The following is a 21652-nucleotide window of genomic DNA, read 5'->3' on the forward strand; positions in this document are numbered from 1 at the left end:
AGACAGCCTTGGTGTAGAGGAGGCAGAAAAAAAAAGCACTTGGGTTTTGCTCTAGGACCCCCCTGGCCAGGCACCGGAGACTCTGCCCCAGGGCTCTGTTCAAGAACATCATGAGTATTAGCTGCAGGCATCCTGCAGGCTCTGGGAATAGAGATCTCCCTGAGAGAGAGAGAGAGAGAGAGAGAGAGAGAGAGAGAGAGAGAGAGAGAGAGAGAGAGAGAGAGAGAGAGAGAGAGAGAGGTCTATGAGGCCAAGAGCCAGGCTGGTGTTATCATGCGCATTTTAAACATGAAATGGAGGCTGGGTGGGAATAAAGCCGTCTACCTAAGACTGTATAGGGAAGGGCAGAGTCGGGCTCTGATTTAAGACCCATGTGGCTGCAAGGCTTGAGATCTAACCCGAGAAATAGGGAAGCCACAGAGGGCAGAAGGAAAGATAGGGACTCATCAGTCCCTTCTGGTGCACTGCGTCTCCAAATATGACTCAAAGTGCAGGGACGGCCACTTCTGAGCACACTGCCCATTTGGAGAACCATTCCCTGATGCCAAGAGCCTTTTCATCCCAGATGTTGGGATGAAATATTATCTCCCTTGGCAGGTTCTTTTTACCTTTAATGCTGGGTACTCCTCTGCCTCAGGGGAGACCTTTTCAGCGAAGACATCTTCCTCTCCCTCCTCTTCCTCCTCCTCAGCCACTGCCTCATTCTCGCTGGTCTCTTCCTCGTATGTCCTGTGGTGACAAAATGCTACATGGTTAGTCTTCCAGACACCATTCCACCTCCACTCTTTTGCTCTGAAGTGCATCCAGGCAGGGCTTCTAAGACTTATGACTGTAAGGGTATTTACCAAAAGAACCTTCAATAGAGGGCTGGACTGCAGCTCAGAAGCAGAGCATTTTCTTGGCATGTCTGATGCCCCAGATTTCACCACTAGGACCTCAACAAAACAACCTACTTATTTATTTGTTAGTAGTGTGTGTGTGTGTGTGTGTGTGTGTGTGTGTGAGAGAGAGAGAGAATGTGCATCATGAGGGTGCAAGTTCCCATGGAAACCAGAAGGGGGCGTCAAGATACAGAACATTCCATATCAGAAAGGTGCCTTCTATCTACCCTTTCCACCTAGCCTCCCCTCTATTCCTGGTGGCTGCCAGTGGAGCTTTCTGGTATGACAGATCAAACTTGATTTTTCTTGAGTTTCACATAAGCAGAGCCAAACAACACATCCTTTTGCATCCTTGACTTCTGTTAGTATGTTTCTACATTCATCCAGGTTCTACATTCATAAGTAGCTCACTTCCTTCTTATTACAGAGTAACATTCCACAGGATGTAGTGTGTTTAGCATTTCATCAGTCCATGAACACCGAACTGCAACCATCTCTCAGTCACCATGAGTGAAGTTTCCATGAACACCTGTGGGCAAGTCTTTGCTATGGAGCTAGGGTGTCATTTTTGTTAGATACTGAATTATTGGTTGAGGCTGCCAAAGTGAAGCTGCACAGAACTGTATTTCCCACAGTTCTGGAGGCTGATGTCTGAGATTGAGGTTCAGTATGTATGGTTTCTCCCAAGGTCCCTGTCCTTGGCTTGCAGGTGACTCCTTGCTGAGCTCACTTCCTCTTTTCTGTGCTCACAAGTGCCTGGTGTCTCTGTGTGTGTCCACATTCCCTCTATTTATAAAGACACTCATCAGGTTGGATGAGGTCCACTCTGCTTCAATTGCCTCTGCAAGGTCCTGTCTCCAGATGCAGTCACATTCTGAGATACTGGCCCTCAGTAGACTTTTACCATCTGAATTTGGAGGGGTGGACAATTTAGCTCAGAAAGATACATAGTTCAGAGATTAGCTGAGTCAATGACTGGACATTTACCTTTTTTTTTTTTTAATGCCTTTAGAGGATTTTTTTTTTTAGATTTATTTATTTATTATGTACACAGAAGAGGGTGCCAGATCTCATTACAGATGGTTGTGAGCCACCATGTGGGTGCTGGGAATTGAACTCAGGACCTCTGGAAGAGCAGTCGGTTCTCTTAACCTCTGAGCCATCTCTCCAGCTCTGGACATTTACCTTTTAACAGAACCAGCAAGGTGAGTCTCCAGAGTCATTCCATCACTTACAGTTCAACAGCAATGCAGCGAGTGCTCCAGCTCCCTACCAACACTTGCAGCTGTCAGTCATTCCATTGGAAATAGCCTTGCATCTTATTGTTTTTTAACTATTATTTTTGAGAAAGGGTCCCATGTAGCTGAGGCTGCTCTGAACTCCTGGTTAAAGTCTGCCTTATTTCATCTATAGTTTGTGCTTTTTGTGCCTTACAAAACCTTTGTAAAACATCTCCTATACACTTTTTATTATTTATTTGTTTCTAGCAACACTGGGGATTGAATTCAGGACCTTAAGCACACTCAGGCAAGCACTCTCCCATTGAGCTACATCACAGCCAACAGAATTTCCTGTACTTTCTGCTAAAGCTTTATCATTTCAGTTTTGATGTTTTAGCTCTATGATCCAAACCAGATCAATTTCTGATTGAGGTGAAATAAGAATAAAAAAATGAATTTTTCCATACGTATAGCTAACTGTTCCAGCACCAATGTTACTCTCTGTCCCCTGGGCTCCAGGGCTAGAAGGATTCCTGAGACTAATAAACGGCACATGGTGGGTGGTAATTTACATCTCATCCCATCTTGACTTCTCAAAGATGTACATCGCTGCCAGGCCCTGGCCTGCGTGGAACAGCATGCCACCACGCTGAGCCACAAGAACCCCAGCCAAAGCCGAGCATGTACCACACAGTCTGCTGTGAGGGAAACACAGCATCTCCCTGAGGGCTCCCCGATGGGGAGAGTCGACCTCCATGTCTGTTCACAGCCTGGCGATGGGGATTCTTCTCCACTGCCAGGGAGCTTGCGCTAAGGGGAGCTCTCCTCTGTAGCCCCAGACACAGATCCCCGGGGAGTGCCCACATAGGGCAATCTGCAGGATTCATTCACCAGCGCTTCTGGGCCGCTTCAGAAAGTCAACAGTACTGAGCGAGGGTGTGGTCACCCCACAGGGTCAGTGGGAGTTGCATAGGCTGACAGCCTCTCCGGTGTCACAGGGGAACGAGGTGGCTTAGCCCAACTGAGCACTTGACCGCTGGGCCCGTCTCTACTCTTCACTGTCAGTCTGGCTGAAATGTTCCAGTTCTTGGCACTCAATCTCAAGAGTGCCAAGAAACAAAACACATGCAGCTTCTTCCACCCAGTGCAGCAGCAACCCAAACCACCGACACAAAATGCCAGCTGATGCTACCCCGTGCTGGTGAAGGGTTAGGAAACAGACATGCCCCTGTGCAGAGCGTGAACGCCAGCAAGTGACGCTCGCTCCGAAGGCAAAGCGGCCGGTAGTATCTGTCAACTCATAAACCGGGACTTCATTTAGTCTGTATTTTAGCGGTGCTGGAGACTGAACCCTGAACCTCTTTATGCTAGGCAAGCACTCTGCCACTGAGCTATATCCACAGCCCTACATGTACATATTCTAGGTCAGTACAGTAGTTCAGTTAAGTGCTGGAGAGCCTAAGTTCAGGATATTTGAGTCACTGTTGCTGGGAGTGTTTCCTGTCTAACAATGCTACCTGAGAAGCACTGTGCCTTGTGTGGTAAGAGGTGACATGTTCAGGCTCAGGGGCACAGTAGTGCCTCCTGTGAACATCACCCCAGACAGACATACATCAGGGCTTTTCACCCTCCCAAGGTTTGAGACTCTCTTTTCCTGAGTTTTCTTTCTAGCTGATTATTTTGTGTATGATGTATATGCAGGCATGTGAGGGCATGAGCATGGCACAGAGCACACGTAGGGGGCCAGAGCTCAGAGGTCAGAGGACAATTTTCAGGAGTTGGTTGTCTCCCTTTACAATGTGGATCCTGGGGACTGAACTCAGGCCATCAGGCTTGGTGGCAAATGCCTTTGCATACCGAGTCATCTCGCTGGCTCTTCGGTTTTCTAATAATCAGAGTATTGTTTTGCCTGTGACCCTTCAACAGAACTAATGCAGTTTTCTACTGAGGTGTGGTGCAGTACACCTGAGCTCAGCGCTTGGGAGGCAGAGGACTGAACTGAGAGTCTGAGGACAGTGTTGCCATGGAACAGACTGAGAGAGAGAAATGCTCCTCTGATGCTTGCAGCAAAGACACCAAAACAGTTAAAACAGTTAAAAAGAGGGTGTGTGTGTGTGTAGCTGAGATTCACTGGGCCTTAAGACTGTAGCTCAGTGCCCTAGTGCTGAGGGCTGGTTTCTGGGAGACCTCCACTGGACTCCGGAGCAGAGCAGGTGCACTGAGGCTACTGACTGCCCAAGGATCAAAAGCCACCTCCAGGCTGGGGGGAGGGGGCTGCAGATGGACCCACCCCACCGGAGCGGCTCTGAGAGGCCTGGCCCTCTTTGTAAGCTGGCATCTGGGAAGTGTGAATGGCAGGGGGTGGGGAGGAAGGGGGCCACAAGGGGAGCAAGAACAGAAGGTGGTTGCTAGGAGACCGCTTGAAAAGTTTCAGCACTAGCTTGGAATTCAGTAGAAACCACTGATCTCATGCCAGGGTGTGGGGAGAGGGGACCTGGGCTGATTCTGGCATCAGACCTTAGCTTGGGGGACTGTCAGCACAGGGGTTGCCAGGGACGGGGAGGGTGAGATGGACACTGTGACCAAGCCAGAGACAAAGGAATAAAAAATTCCAGTGGCCCAGGACGCTCTTTATCACATGGAAAAATGGTCAAAGGAGAGTACCTATGTCAGCAGCAATCTCCAGTCGGCCCAATCCAGCCTGCTGCTTTTTTTTTTTCTGGGCAGTTTAAGCTGTGCATTGCTTTTACGTTGATATTTACTTTTGTGTGGAGATAGGGTCTCAAAGTATCTCAAAGACCACCTGGAAATTTGATTCCCTTGCCCCCACCTCCAGAGCACAATTACTGGAATTACAGGTAATGTGGCATCACACTCAGTTTATGGAGTGCTGGGGAATTGAACCCAGGGCTTTGTGCATGCTAGGCAAGAATGTACCAACTGAACTACATCCCCGAGCCCCCCCCCCCTTTTTTTAAATGGCTGAAAACAAACAAACAAACAAACAAACAAAGCGATGATCATTGTGGCGGGTATAAATGTTAAGAAATGTCAGTTCCAGTGTCCATACATGGGCTGTCAAAGGAACACACTCATGGCCCATGCTGTTTTCACACTGTACAGGCAACTTAAGAAGACGTAGCGGAAGCTGTGTGGCCACAGCAGATGGTATCTGCCATCTGGTTCTGTCCAGGAAACATATGGTGACCCCCTAGAGTCAAAGATTGTAAGGGAAGGCTCCCTCCAAGACCAATTACAGAATTTGGGACTATAACAATGATAATACAAAAGAGTGATTGACCGTGTCTTCCAGGTTGTTGGCTGCAATAGAAAGTCTGGTCACCCCCTGTTCAGTGACGCGCTGTTCCCAGCAGCCAAGGTATGGGACAAGCCAAGTGTCCACCAGGAACCGTGGCCTGTGTCTATGGAATGCTAGTCAGCCACAGTAGCGGTCACCTGTGACAACACAGAAGGACCCGAAGGACATTAGGAAAGAAGCCAGGAGTAGAAAGATAGACACTGCCCATTCTCCCTTATGTCTGGAATCACAACGTAAATATCTGTGTTTTCCGATGGTCTTAGGTGACCCCTGTGAAAGGGTTATTTGACCCCCCAAAGGAATTGCAACCCACAAGTTGATAAAATGCTGGTCTATGCAGTAGGTATGTCAGCCATCAGCTCCTGTGACAGTGACACATTGCACAGTTACCTAAATATGATACATTCACCTGTATGTGTACAATTAATTATGTATCATTTTTTTTTTAAAGTAAAAGTGCAGCTGGGCATAGTGGCTCGCCTTTAATCCCAGCACTCTGAAGGCAGAGGGAGGTGGCTCTCTGGGAGTTCAAGGCCAGCCTGGTCTACATAGTGAGATACAAGACATCAAGTGCTATATAGTGAGACCCCATCTCAAATAACAACAAACAAAAAGGTAAAACCGCTCAGCTGAGGGATATACACAGACAGGATTGAAACCCCAGCAGAGGTCACGGCTGATGGAGTGTGCAGTGCTGTCTTGCAGCCCATGGGAAGGCAGCATGGAACCACACAGCACGGAGCACTATGTCATGTGCTCCTGTCTAGACATTCTGATTGGCTCAGGGAGAAAGCCTCCCTGTGTGTGTGGGGGGCAGTTCTTCAGCCTTGCTGGACAGCTCCATCTTTCCTTTTAAATACAGGAAGATGGCAGGCTGAGCAAGCAGTGTTGATGCTCTTGTCTTTTACAAGGCTGCCCTCGGGGCAGAGCCAGCTCCTCACCCGCCTCAGATCCATTCCTGCCTCTTTGCTTCAGAGGCAGAAGCTTGGTGTCCACATCTGAGCCACAGTGCTCATGACTCAGTCTCCCTTGCAGTCGGGGGTGGGGGTGTCACTGCAAAGGCTAGCCAATGGGAAGCAAGTGGAAGCTGATGGATGTGACTTGCAGAACTTCTTGGCTATGAGATGCACAAGCATGTTCATCTTTAACCTTTCCTGATGGGTGATTGCCTCAATGATGAGGTCTCAGTAAAGACCGCAAACCAGAGAAACAGAAGAAGCCTGAGTTTCCGGTACCACCATGGAGCCAGCCAGACAATTGGATTGTTTCCTCCTATTCTTAAGTAACAAAGGAACAACTTCAACAACTTTCTCCTCTGCCTCCTCCTCCTCATGCTGGGAATTGAATTTAGGACCTTATGTGTGCTTGGCAAACATTTTACTAGTGAGCTACATTCTCAGACCAGAACTTTCTCATTGCTATTATTTCTTCCGGCTATTCCTAGCAACCAAGTGCAATTCTTACTGAACAATAAACAATTTATGGCAAATGATTCAAATTTAAAATCTATAGTAGGGTTTAAAAACTTTTGATTTTGTAACCTAGACTGGTCTCGAACTCACAACATTCGTTCAACTTTAACATCCTAAGTGTTGGGATCACAGATGTGAGCCACCATGCCTGGTTTTAATTATTATCATCATCATTATTATTTTTTGGTTGGAGCTGAGGACTGAACCCAGGGCCTTGTGCTTGCTAGGCAAGCAAGCGCTCTACCACTGAGCTAAATCCCCAACTTAATTATTTTTTTTTAAGCCCAAATAAATGTCAGCACACCAAAACAAACACTAACATCGGTCAGGAACAATGCATGGGAGATTGACAGAACACAAACAGGGAAAGGGTTTTAGGTGCCACTGGGCCAAGTTAGCCTCATTGCCTGCGCTGACTGTAAGTAGAGGTCCTTGATGCTCCCAGGGGAACCTCCCCTTGGCGGCCCAGTGGTCAGGGACCTCTGAGTCCACCCCCGAGGGTACACTCACTTACCAGCTGCCCTCCAGGGTCTGGGAGCTGCTTCTCCCCTCCTGCCTCTTCTCTAGCTCCACGGCTGTCTGTTCCAGCAAGGCAGATACAGCATCCTGCAGAGAGAGACAGAGGCCGCCAGGTCAGCAGGGGCACTGGGTGCCACCTTACCTACCAGCGTCTCGGACATGTAACCCTCCTAGAGAATACAGGGTAAAATTCAAAGGCTGGAGCAGCAAACATCTGGCCCATGGTCACTTACGCATGGGAACTATTGTTTTGGTTTCGCTGGCCAGTCTGCGGAGCTTCTCTCTATGAGTTGGACCTACTTAGCAGGATTTGTTTAGCAGCGAAGGGAAAGCTATATTAGCTTTTATAGCCCCGACTGAAAGAGATCGGAGAGCTATCTGTCAGAGTCTTCATGTCACATCAACCATCAATAACATAGCAATGTAATAAGGATGAAGAGAGGCAAGCACGGTGTGTCTGGGAACAGAGACACGGTGGCGGGTCGGGGGACTGCACATGTGGAGGGCTTCCAGGAGAAGGAACTGGGTGGTACCATGCCCGAGGAAGAAGGTGTGACCTGAGAGAATTTGTGAGTCTTTCTGACCCTCATTTTCTCCCAGCAAGCATTAAGAAAGGTCATTGTGAAGATTAACTGATGATCTACCACGAAGAGAAGCCTAACAGAGTCCATTCAGTAGACAGCAGCCGACACCTGAGCAAAGGCAAGCTGTGGCTTTCTGATCACATGGTTAATTTACCACTGTCCTCAGCTGGGGCCCGGGGTGGAGGTCGCAAGGCTAGGAACCTCCTGACCAGTTCTTTGGGGAAGGAAAGAAAGATCTAGAATTAAGCAAGGACCATGACAGCTATCAGGCTCTACAGAGAAAAGCCATGATCTATGGGCGGCTTGTTGGATGCATGCCCTTTTTTGGTTTTGGTTTAGAGATAGGGTCTCTTTGTATAGTTCTGGTTAGCCTCGAACTTGCTTTGTAGAGCAGGCTGGCCTCAAACTTTCAACGATCCTGCTGCTTCTGCCTCCTCATGCCCCATTACAGGCTTGCCAGAGATGGTTTAGGGATGTTTTCAAGGACTAGTACTTAAAACATATTTTCAAACCACAGCAAGGAAAACATTTTCAAGTAACTCAAACAGGCCAGCTGCCATTTACCCAGCCTTTGCAAGGAGCACTCCTTATATCCATTTCTTCAAAGTTTCCCAACAACCTTATCTTAAACTCTTTACTAGACATGAAAAAACAAACAAACAAACAAACAAACAAACAAACACAAAAACAGAGGCTCAAAGAGGTAATATGCTTGACCTATCATCCAGCCCAAAAGAGCCAAGTTTTGAACAGCTTCCCTAAACTCCCTCCAGTCTCAGGTTCTCAAGAAAGAACTATTTTCTCCCTCTCCCAGCTTCCTCCTTATCCAGGAGCTCACTTGTGTAAGGCTGGCCCCATCCCTGAATCACTCACATGCCTTCTGCATCATTGTGTAAAAACTTTAAGGTTTTTTTTTTTTGGGGGGGGGGGGTTTGGTTTTTCAAGACAGAGTTTCTCTGTGTAGCTTTGCGCCTTTCCTGGAACTCACTCTGTTGCCCAGGCTGGACTTGAACTCACAGAGCTCTGCCTGCCTCTGCCTTCTGAGTGCTGGGATTAAGGGTGTGCGCCACCACCACCCAGCTTGTTTTTTGTTTTTGTTTTTGTTTTTTGTTTTGTTTTTTGTTTTTTTTAATCAGAGAGGTGAATACAGAAGAACAAAATGAAAACCCTCAAGGAGCTGGGTCACGACCACTCAGGGAAGACCATTCCTGTATGGCCCTCTTCTCCCTCCTGTTTCTGTTTCCTACACCCCACCCCCACCCCCATCCTCCACCACTGCAAGCTGGGCTCTGGTAGATCGGGTGCTGCAGGTGTGGGGATGGGAGGGCCCACTTAGTCCACTCACCATGTGGTCAGGCCCGGTAGCTCCTGCTGGCTGGGGCTCCCTGCATTCTTTCTTCAAGTATTTGTAGCTCAGGAGGTTGTACCAGCGTGCTGACCTCTCCCCAGACTGGCAGACCTCAGCCAGGCTGATCTGGGCACCTCCCTGTTAGGGGCAAACAGAGAGTATAAATATGTCAGCTAATGGAGACAATATGGAAAGCAGCAGTTCCCACGAGAGAGGGGTGGAGCTTCCTAACAGGGTTGCACTATGTTGCCCTGGCTGGTCTCAAGTGAACTTAAGTCACTCATGTAGCTGGGACTGGGTGCATGTCACCGCACCTATTTATATACCCTACCTCCTTCTCTTTTTAAGGCAATTTTGCAGGTTGACCCTGAATTCACTACATCACCCACGCTAGTCCTGAACTCAGCCTCTTGAGTGCCAGTTTTACAGCCATTATGCCTCCATGTTCAGTTTCTATGAATGTAGATGTCTAGTGTCTTCTGACACAGGTCTTCATGGGGCCGAGGCTGGCCCCAAACTTAGGGTGCAGCTGACGATGACTTTGAACCTCTGATCCTTCTGCATCCACCTCCCTAGTGATGGGTTTATGGATGTGTGCTACCACGCTCACACTACCCCATTTCTAAAAACTGGGTTATTTTGGATCCTGATTGATGATACTTCTCCTGCACTAAACTGGGTCAGGTTCTGGGTTGAGTATTAAGGACAATAGTGTCCCTACATGGTCCCACTTTGCAGCAGCTGAGAGTCCCAAGGAGCATAACACTGAACAAGCGATTACAAGAGAAGTTGCTTTTACATTCCTTATGGGAGGAATTTGCCAACGCTTAGCAAAAATATGGATGCATTTTACCCTGTGGCTTGGGAATCACATGTGTAGGCATCTATCTCATAGACACAGGTACAAAAAGACCCATCAACTGGAGCCTTCATTTTGATTTTTAATAATACACAAAATTGCTATGGGGGCTGGAGAGATGGCTCAGTGGTTAAGAGCACTGATTGCTCTTACAGAGTTCCAGAGGTCCTGAGTTCAATTCCCAGCAAGCACATGATGGCTCACAACCAATTGTAATGAGATCTGGTGCCCTCTTCTGGCCTGAAGGGACACATGAAGGCGGAATACTGTATACATTTAAAAAACAAAAAAGTTGCTATGAAGTTGAGACTGGCCTTAAATTACTAATCCTCTTGACCTTAACTTTCTAGGATTATAGGTGCAGATACAGATGCAAAAATAACCACACACACACACACACACACACACACACACACACGCACGCACGCACGCACAGGTATATTTGCACTATGTCTGAGGTAGATCGATCATGTGTTCAACAAGAAATAACAGGCAGATAAGGAATGAACAAATCCAAATGATTACCTATATGAGGTACATGGTAGGACTGGAGCTGAGGTCAGAGTGGCAGCTTTTTGTGCACTTTTTAAAAAAAAAGATTGATTTATTTATTATGTATACAGTGTTCTGTTTGCATGTATCCCTGCAGGCCAGAAGAGGGCGCCAGATCTCCTTACAGATGGTTGTGAGCCACCATGTGGGTGCTGGGAATTGAACTCAGGACCTCTGGAAGAACAGCCAGTGTTCTTAACCTCTGAGCCATCTCTCCAGCCCCGCCCCCCTTTTTTTGAAGCATACAAATGCACTTCCTATGAAAAAAATGAAGTGCAAGAGATTAACCTACCTTACCAAGAAGGGAGCTGTTCAAATAAGGTCTCCTCCAGTCCAGCCCCAGCAGTCCAAGCCCAGCAGGAAGCTCTGCAGGCTGACCTTACTCATGCCTTATGCATTGAAGTGTCTCACCCAGTCCTCTTCTGAAGAGCTCAGGACAGGTTCGTGGTTCAAGTCACCCACTTTTCCCTTTGTCTTCACATACCAGTGGTTGGGTCACTGGACAGCAGGTGTATCAAAGGTCAGTTTGTAAAGCGGGCCTCTAGCTGGGGAGGGCTCACCTGACGAAGGGGCTCTTCAACCCACCTGAGAGCCTGTCTTCTACTTCCTCCTTCTCCAGGATGGGTATCGCTAATGCCAATCTGAATCTCAACTGCTCCAAAACCCAAAACTATTCCAGCAGCAGCAGCAGCAGCAGCAGCAGGATGCCATAAGTGAAAAATGCCATGCCACGCCACACTTTTTTCTCATGCACCAAGTTACTTAACATAGTCTATAATTACCGTCAGGCTAGGAATACAAGGTGTATCTGAAACAAATTCCCTATTTAGACTCGAATTCCACCTCCATCGTATCTCATTATATATGCAAATATTCTAAACCAGTCAAAGGAAAAACCAAAACCCCCGAAACAAACAAAATTCCCCTGAGATCTGAAACAGTTCTGGTCAAGTATTTCTGACAGGGATATCCAACCTAAAACAGGAGGTGCCAGATCATGGCGCAGACTGCTAAGCTTGGACGGGTGACTAGCAGAAATCTCTGGGAGAATAGTGTTGAGCAGGGAGAGGAAGTCAGCCCATCCTGACACTTTACTGTTTTGACACCAGATTCCTCACCAGGGGAATGAGGAGACTAGCTTCTATATGCAGGGCCGGGGGGTGAGTTATTGTCAATTCAGGAATTAAGTGGCTGGCATGCTCCAGGCACCAGAATAAATGTAAATATATACAAGAATATGTATATTACTCCTTTATTCATTCAACAAGTATTCCCTGCAGCCAGAGAAACATCTAGAACACGATTCCTCCCCAAGGGGATGACAGTTTCCTGGGGAGACATACCAACATACTAGATATTGCAGTTCAGAACATGACAGGCTGTGTTTGAGGTACAACCTGGGGAGGGATCATGAGAACAGTTTGGAAGCATGACACCTTTATCAGGTTATTATTAATGGCAACAAGATGCGCTGCCTGCTGGCACAGGCTCCCAGGTCTGACTGTCATTCACCTTCACCAACGAGAAGCATTTGGAGGGCAGTTACTCATGTATGGATTCAACAGACCCGATTTCCCGAACAGCCTCTAAGTGCTGAAGTGTGCAAGTTAGGAGTGAACTGTCCAAGGAGCCAGAGTGTGGGGGTGAGGGGCATCCAGGGTCTGTGGGAAAACAGTGATGAATGGTAACTTTCAAAGGATGCCGCACAGCACTGCTCAGGTGTATTTTCTGTCCAGTCCCACAGGTGGGGGTGGGGCTCACATCGACAGGGCCAGGGCTTTGCCAAGTGAAAAAAGGAACAAGGGGCTATTGTAACAGCCGATGCTGGGGTCTGCCCCGGCAGGACCTGAGCTGAGTGACACCGGCCTTAGTGGCTGGGTGGCGGAAGTGTGATGCCACACTAACCCGGGGGTGATATTGCTGGTGGCCATCTTCGGGAAGGCAGGCCATGTGTTGCCCTAAGCCCTGTCTGAGGTCTGGGAAGGTGAGATCCTTTAGTCACCCCGAAATGTAACACAGTCTAACAGGAACGTATAAAGAAGGTAAAAGTGTTCAAATCCATATTGGTCCTTGGTTACTTCCCTGGATGAACTGGGCAGGTAACTTAGCCTTTTGGGGGCCTTGCTCAGTCTCTAAAATGAAGATCACCCACACACCTCTTCCTGGAGCTGTGCTGTAGGTTACATAAGGAGCTCTTGGCCCAATGGTGAACACACACACACACACACACACACACACACACACACACGCTGCTCGTACGGCTGACTAGATGGCTTAAAACAGGCTGGGGATCCCACAGCCCCGGCAAGATGCTCTGCGTGGGCGTAGAGAAGCCCTTTCCTTCCCTGTCTCACAGCCTGTCCTCCTGCAGCCACCCAAACCCACACTTCAAGTTCCCAAAGTAGCCAGGCAAGGAGGTTTCCCATTGGTCATGGACAGCAATGAGCCACTGGAAGATGAGCGGCCTTGTGTTTTTTTTTTTTTTTTTTTTGGCTGTTGCCATGGCAACCAGCAATGGCCAGACTTCAATTAGGAAGGTAGAATAAAAGGCGCCCACTTAGGAGAAGAAAACAGGATTTAGTCTCTTCCCAGAGCTGAGGCAAAGCATCACCAGAGGAGCCTGGGTCTGGAAATGCTTTCCTTCAGTGTCCACCATGTTCTCTAAATCTTTTTTAATTTTTTTTTTTTTTGTCACGTCTGTGGCCTCAAGGGAGCCCTAAGCTAGCAAAGAAAGGACACTGAGGGGATAGTTTGAATGCACCGCAGACAAGGGGTCCAAATACAGCTCTGCCACTGTGTAACTGTGCGACCCAAAGCAAAATCTCCGTGACTCAGTTTCCCACTGGTGCAAAGTACCTATTTTCTAAGATGAGTGACATCAACAGGGAGGATGCTTGTCAGGGACCTAATTTAGTGTCTGTCAGAAAATGTCATCCAACTGGCATATACTGTTGCATTTGTGTCCATGGTAACATCACCATAAGAGGTGGGGTTTCTGTCATGGGCTGAGCAGGAAAGTGACTGATGCTTATGTCCATTGAACACTTAGCCAGTGTGGATACTCTGTCGTTCTGTGTCCGCGTTACACAAAGTGTGACCTGGGATGGTAGCATCCCCAAGCCCTGGGAACATGTTAGAAATGCAGATTCTCAAATTTCCTGAATCTCCATCCACCAGAGTACACCAAGAGACTGACAACACCTGCCATGTGCACCAAGTCTGGGCAGCATGGCAGTAGGTTGGCAATAAGAGCTGCATTACAGATTTGGGAATAGAGACTGGGCATTGGATACTCTCAGGTGGAGGGTTGGGAAGGGCTAGCCTGATGACTTGTCCTTATATCCTAAGAATGCAGTCCCAAAACTCCCCAGCAGAAGGGATTCTCCATCATAAGCAGACTCAAGAGAAGCTAGATAGCTAAGTGTCTCTCACTCTGGGCAAAGACCCATGGCCGCCACCAGAAGAAAAACCAGCCTGCAGGGGAGGCAGCGATTGCCATGGTTACTTTCTCAGCCTCCTGACAAGGGATGCAAAGAGAAAGCTCAGTGCCATGGACAATTCCTGGCCTTTCCTCTACATGCGCTCCACATTTTATTCGGTCACTTGAACCCATCCACTTCCAGCACAGCCCACACCACAGGTTGTCTGTGTGTTAGCTGCCAATGTTTGCCCCTTGTGTAGGGAGGGGCTCTCTCACCAGGTCTCCAGTGACCAACTCAGACATAGGCACCTAATAGGCTCCCAGCAGAGACCGGGCTGAGCAGAGCTCTCTTTTAACTCGAAATCCCACACTGCTTTAAATACACCAGAGCTGTCATTTAAACACTCAGAGATGGCATCAGAGGTAAGAAAGCCTTTCATTTCTTTCAGTTCATTTGTATCCCAGAAGCCCCTGGGGAGGGGTTACTCAAGGTTGAACAACCTCTCTCTGCCTGTATTTAAGTGCATAGCTTTCACAGGGCCAACGTCACATCTCCAGTCCCAGCTCGAGCCAATGCAGAGAGGAGGAGGAAGCTGGAGGAGCAGGATAGGTCCTGTGAACTGAGAACCCGTGTCAGACACACCCATAGGTGCTTTGTGAGCGGGCTCATCGGCCTCGGCCATCAGGAGGCATTGTAGACAAAGATGGTGAAAAGTAAAGGTGTGAAGGAGCTCGCCCCTGGCCACTCAGCTAGACCTCAGGTGGTAAAGGGGGATTGAAGGGCAGGCTGTCCTTACTCCTTCCGGCTTCTTGTCTGATCTCTAATGCTGCACTGTGAGGCGGAGGCAGGCGGCATGCCCTTCCAGGTCCTTTCAGGACTGTTACCCCTCTCATACTAGGGATTCCCGCACACCACAAGTCCGAGACCACTATTGTCTGTGGAGGCAACCCCAACCTGTATCACTTCATGCCCTAAGAACCCAAGGCCAGGTGGACAGACAGACAGACAGGCAGACAAAGACTCAGCCCTCACCAGGCACTCCTCTGTATGGCTCCTGTCAGTAGTACAGACATCTACTCGTAAGGTCTTCTGGTGAAGGGCTGGGTAGGACATGGACACCCAGAATGCCTCGTTGAACACGAGGGTATCTGCAGAGTCCAGAGGTCGGGTTCTGAACAGGCAGGTGCTGCTTTCAGAGCAAGGCAGGATGGCTACTCGAATGTTCCTGGGGGAGACAGAACCATCAGAGAACTGGGTCAGCTGTCTGGGATGAACATATTGCAGAAATCCCCAGGGAGAGAGCTATGAAGGAGAGAATGCAGAGCGTCTTATGTGAGGGACTCAGGAAGGGCTCTGGGGTACCAACTGCTCTTCCTGCCATGGGTCTCCAAATTCTTAAGAGTCTCAAAGGCTGTGGAGGCTGAGGCAAACTGGGTGCAAACATTGGTAGGCAGCAGTTCGCTAGCACTGAGCAATGGTGGGAGCAGGGGCGCTCGTGTGCTGAAAGCAAATGCTCTAATCTCTGCAGGCAGGAGTGTGACAATTCTGTTTTGTGTGTACATGTAAGTGGAGGTCAGAGGTCAACCTTATGTGTCAGTCCTCATAGGCTATCTACGTCATTTTTTAAGACAGAGTCTCTCATTGGCTTGGAGCTTGCCAAATAGGCGAGGCTGGCTACTAAGCCCCAGGGATTTGCCTATCCATGCCTCCCCATTTCAGGTCCTGGTATTGTTGGAGGGGCAGAAACAAGACAGTCTAGAGCTCTGGTCTAGCCTTCCTTGGGTTTTTGCCAGCCTTCTCTCCCCAGCCCCCATCCTATCCCCAGACACTGGCTGAATAGAGCAATGGCTGTCTCCAGACCGTACGGAAACGTATAGGTGGGTGAATGCAATCTAACATAAGCCCAGCCTACAGCAAGGATGCACGCAGCCGGTGCTGATGCTTGTCATCCTAGCAACCTCCAGGTCACACAGCGGTCATATCCTTCCTAGAGGAGCACAGGGACTGGTGGTGTTGAGTGGACAACCAGAGAGTCGTTTCTGTGTGGAGAAGGTAACAGGGACCTGACTGTTCTCGGGAGGTCACAGCCCAGGAGATTTCCAGGAAGGCCCAGCTTGCCCAGCATTCCTCGAGCAGCAGGCGGTGGGCATCCAGGCTGTACCAGGAAGTGGGGAAGCTATCTCCAGTGCTACTCTCCAGTGCTGGTAGGTGTGCTATTGTGCTTGTGTGCACACAGGCAGCATGTGTGTACATACTATTATTTAATAGTACCTGCAGCGGTATTTGGAGTTAGAGAAGGACACAGCCATAGCTTCCCCAGGGAGAAGGACAGCAGGTGAGAGGGATCTACACATGCAGGGCTCTTGGGCTGGAGAGATGGCTCAGAGGTTAAGAGCACCGACTATTCTTCCAGAGGTCCTGAGTTCAATTCCCAGCACTCACATGGTGGCTCACAACCATCTGTAATGAGATCTGGCACCCTCTTCTGTGTACATAATAAATAAATAAATTAAAAAAAAACAAACAATAACAAATGTAGGGCTCCATACTCACACTTTCTGGTCTTGTTGCAGCAACAGAGCAGAGAGGTTACTCAGCTGGATTACTAATATTGCAAATTGCCTGTTCTTCTCATCATACCTGAAATGAAGGGGCAGGAAGAACATCAATCAGCAAATAATTTATTTCCTTCTTTCCTCCCTCCCTCTCCTTCCCCCTTTTTCCTTTCAAAGAGGGTCTCACTGTATAGCCCTGACTCGCCTATGTAGACCAGGCTGGCCTTGAACTCACAGAGATCCTTCTGCCTCTGCTTTCCCAGTGATGGGGTTCAGGATGTGGGCCACCAGGTCCAGCATTTTCTTTCCTATGTCAGGGCTGCTGTCTGCTGTCAAGTGTGGTGAGCTGAACAGCACTCATCCTCAGGTTTATTGCTATGACCAGATAGGGATCCAGAACTGGCAGTCATATGAATTTTATTTGTTTATCACTGAGATGAAGTCTTACTATATAGCCTTGGCTGGTCTGGAACTTGCTATGTAGACCAGGCTGGCTTCAAACCCATAGAGATCTGCCTGTCCCTGACTCCAAAGTGCTGGGATTAAAGATGTGTACCACTGTGCTTGGCTTATTTTTATCTTAAAATTTATATATTTTTAATTATGTGTACTTACATGTGTCTGTATGAAGGGAAATGTACCTGCAGAGACCAGGAGCATCGTTCTCCCAGAGCCAGAGTTACAGCTGTTGTGACCCTCCTGTATATGCTGGGAACTAAACTCAAGTTCTCTGCAAGGGCAGCTTACCTACTGGGTCATCTCTCCAGCCTCTTCTTATTTTTTCTAGGTTTTAAATGTTATTTTATGTATTTATTATTTATTTTTTATTATGTTATTATTATTATTATTGTTATTATAAGAGAATGAGTGAGCATGAGTACAGGTGTGCACATGGCATAGGGCATGTACAGAGGTCAGAGGTCAGCATTTGGAAGTCAGCTGTCTGTGCCTACTGTGGTTCTGGGGACTGAACTCAGGCTTTTGTGGAAAGCACTTTTCCTGGGTAAGTCACATCCAACCACTCCACTTACTCCAATTTTTAAAGAGGTACCAGACATTAGTGTGAAATTTTCTGATGTTAATTTTTTTTTGCATAAGGAAACATGGAAGTCATCCCTCAGGAAGAGAAAACCACCAGCAACAACAGTCAGCGCTGGGCTGTGGTCTCCAGGGTCAGTGACCCTGAGTGAGGATCATTGGAACCTGGATAGGGGTGGAAAGACAACCACCCGAAGGGTAGATACTATGCAAGCAGAAAGCGGACGCCCTCTGCCCCTGTCCAGATCAGCACCAGACTCAATATCAAGAAACTTGGCATTCCTCATCTATGGCGAAGGAGCCAGTAGCCCTCTACTGAGGTACCCACCAAGGCCAGCGGGTCTGCCTTCTTCCGAGGATGCCATGAAAGTACAATATTGTCAATGAAGAAGAGGCCCTATCTAAATCCTCCCTCTGTCCTTGTCCCCTGCATCACTTACTTCAGGGCAATTTGAACCCGAGTGGCTCCCACGGCTTCCGGTTCTTCACTGTCGAATGTAGCAGCTTCAGAAGTGCCCAGTCTACAAGACACCAGGGGGAGGGGTTAGCGTCCCCATACCTGTCTACAAACAAAGATGTTTTCTGGACTCGGGTTCTGGCTGTGACACAAGACAGCTGGCTGTGTGCTCAGTGTGTCTCTGGACTCTCATTTTCCCAGGTGCTTGAGGCCCCTCTAGAATATTCTTCTTTTCTCTAATATCTATTTCCCTGGCATACACTTTGCAGTTGTCACCCCAGACCCCACATTTGCCCTAGGAGCCTTGGATACTACCTGCATCTTTGCTGCCTGCGCATTGGGCATAGCTCCAAAAAGGCTGCCAGGGAAAGGCTAGGTCACTGAAAATGCCCTTCTGCAGCCCCACCACATCCTGTGGAGCATGGGCTTGAACATTCAGAGCTCACAGATTCCCAAAGAACAGAACAACACCCGTGAACCCACCTCTGCGCAGAAGCCTCGTACACGCCACTGTCCCCAGCCACTGACTCATCTGACACTGCAGCGGATACACAGGCCACTTTCAGGCCACAACCTGGGGCCACACTTGCAGCTGTATGAGGCAGGGGGAGATGAAAGAGGAAATGTCAAGTTCAGAAATTCTGACCCACTTTCCTGATAGTCCCAGTGAATGCCAATACCTCTGAACACTCAAGAAAAATCCTTCTCAGCTTGAGACAAGGGAAGGGGTCATATGTGCTTTCATGTCTGTGATGGCTAATCTTGGTCGTCAACTTGACCACATCTGAAATTAACTAAAACCCAAATGGCTGGGCATACCTGTAAGGGATTTATTATTATTATTATTAATTAAATTATTTGATGATGAAAGATACACTTTAAATCCAGATCTTTGAGGTGGAGAGATCCACCTTTAATCTGGACCACACCTTTTTTTTTTTTTTTTTTTGCTGGAGCTGAGGATTGAACCCAGGGCCTTGTGTTTGCTAGGCAAGCGCTCTACCATTGAGCTAAATCCCCCAACCCTGGTAAGGAAGCTTACTCTCTCTTTGCCTGTTTGTTCTTGCTTTTGCTGGCAAATTCATTCTTCCTCTGGTATTAGAGCTTACTTATTGGGAATCTGGGGATAGACTGAAGACCGGCTGAGACATCCAGCCTCATGGACTGAAAAACTATTGGATTCTGGGACCTTTGGTTCATAGGCAGCCATTGTTGGATTAGCTGGACCACAGCCTGTAAGTCATTCTAATAAATCAATAAATCCCCTTTCTCTCTATACATACATTCATACATATATATACATATACATATACATATACACATACATACATACATATGTACACACACATAGATACACACACAGATCTAGGGGATCTGTCTCCCTCTTCTGACCTTCAAAGGTATGATTACAAATACGGAGCATGTAAATACAAGCAGGATAAACATAAAATAAAATAATATAAAACTTCCTGGTTTCAAACATGGCTCTGCCATATGCTGCTTTATGACCCTGGGACACTGACTGAACCCCATTAAGTTCCAGGCTCCTCCTTTGTGAGGTAAAGATAAAAACACCTACTTTATAGGGCTTCTGGGGGGACTGAATATGGGAAAGTCCATAGTATGGAGACCTACTAATTCCACTGTATGATATTCAGGATGTGTGTGTGTGTGTGTGTGTGTGTGTATGTACGTATGCGTAAGTGTACAGATGCATGTGTGATATATAAATATATGTTTGGTCCCAGAGGTGAACTCAAGTGCTATTCCTCAGGTGCCAGACCCTTGTTTTTTTTTTTTTTTTTTTTTTTGAGACAGGATCTCTTACCCCATTAGGATAGATTAGTTGGCCAGCAAGCCCCAGGGATCCATGTCTCTGCCTTCCCAGTGCTGGGATTACAAACACACACTACCAATACTGTCTTCTTTTCATTTTTTAATGTGAATTCTGGGGGTTGAACTCAGGCCCTCATGTCTGTGAAGCAAACACTTTACTAGCTCCTCAGATCTGCTTGGTTTTGGTTTTTAAGACTGGGTTTTGGTATGTAGCCAAGGCTAGCTCCAAACTCCTGATCTTTCTGCCTAAGCCTCCTGAGTGCTAAGATTGCAAGCCAAAGTCACCATGCCCAGAGAGTAGTATTGTTTTCTAGGTCTTCCCTACATACCTGGGACAAATTAACAGCACTTTGCTTCTTAAAAGAAAGCAAGGGAAGATTGACCCATAGTCAGCAACTCCTCCTCTCCCCCACCCTCTCCTCAGCAGAAGTCTCTGGCTGGGGTCATAACTGGACTCTTGGCATGTGGTACACATTTCCTCCATGCCCAAGTAATGGGCACCTGTGGTGTGCAGGACCCACTGCCAGGTCCTGAGCTGCAAAGGGGAAGAAATCACATCTTGCCATGCCAAATACTCCTAAGCACTGATGCCTGCCAGGCCCTGGGGCAGATGGAGTCGACCACCCAGGGGCTTGATCTGTGGTGCGCAGAGAGACTGGGGTTTTGGCAGGCCAGTGGTGAGGAGAGCCTGGGACACATCAGGTGCTGGAGATGAGGAGAAAGCTTTCCCAGCCTTATGTCACACCTGCTGAGCCCTGGGGGAGACTTCCCACCTTCAGCCCCACACATCTCCACCCTCTGCTAAACCACTTAAGGAGATTAATTTGTCTGCTGACTGAAGGGCAGCACTAATCGCATAACCTGCTTAGTGGCTGAGCTCTGCCTGGCACTGCTCACAGCAGGGGAGGTTGCTAGAGCCGGCGTGAAAGAAACACATTGTCACCTCGGCTATCTCTAGCCCTGGAGTCCCAAGACCACTGTTGGGAGGGGAGGGTCTCTTTCCAGGACCTGATTGGAGCCTGAATGTCCTGATGTGGCCCTGGATCCCGAACAAAGACTTCTTAAGCAGAGGCAGAGGTTCTACCCACACCCCCTTCTCTCTGGGGATCAATTTGCTGAGGCTTGCCACCTGCAGTAGGAGGAGGCTTGTTTTTAATTTTGTTTGAGAGAACTCAGCGAGATTCCCTTCCTGATGAGGGAACCCCAGGGATCTCTCTGCCCCTCTTTTTAAAGAAATGGCTGACACTCAGAGTCTCTAGTTAACTGAGAAGCCTCACCCTGCACCCTGCACCCCCCACCCTCACCCACTGGATCCTAGGCATCGGCAATTCCCGGCACAGCAGCTGTGCTACTGTTCATTCTAAAAAAGGACAATACACACTTCACAGAAGTATGAGGTTTAAATGGATAAACTTATGCAGCAGGACCTAAGCCTTGTATGCCTTGACCCAACACAAAAGCCAACACTTTATTGTTGCTAGGACACCGAGGGCGCAAGGTGGAGTCCACAAGTGAGCTTCGTGAGCACTCTGCTGCGTCATGTCCGGGTGGGGCTAGCAAGTATCAGGACAGTCACCCTGTGTGAGACAC

The 21652-nt window shown here is 48.1% G+C and overlaps 1 protein-coding gene across 2 annotated transcripts in view; it reads right to left on the minus strand.

Annotated features, from left to right (window-relative positions):
* Wwc1 (WW and C2 domain containing 1) overlaps positions 1-21652 on the minus strand; it is a 153296-nt gene that overhangs the window by 12713 nt on the left and 118931 nt on the right. For both annotated transcript variants that reach the window (XM_036195483.1, XM_036195482.1), the window contains exons 12-18: positions 18710-18818; positions 18210-18290; positions 16730-16816; positions 15209-15401; positions 9341-9481; positions 7407-7498; positions 609-729 (exon numbers count right to left, since the gene is read on the minus strand). In XM_036195483.1, the coding sequence (XP_036051376.1) occupies positions 609-729; positions 7407-7498; positions 9341-9481; positions 15209-15401; positions 16730-16816; positions 18210-18290; positions 18710-18818 (824 nt within the window). The remainder of the gene's footprint in view (positions 1-608; positions 730-7406; positions 7499-9340; positions 9482-15208; positions 15402-16729; positions 16817-18209; positions 18291-18709; positions 18819-21652) is intronic.

This window comes from Onychomys torridus, chromosome 8, assembly GCF_903995425.1.
Source record: "Onychomys torridus chromosome 8, mOncTor1.1, whole genome shotgun sequence".
NCBI lineage: Eukaryota > Metazoa > Chordata > Mammalia > Rodentia > Cricetidae > Onychomys > Onychomys torridus.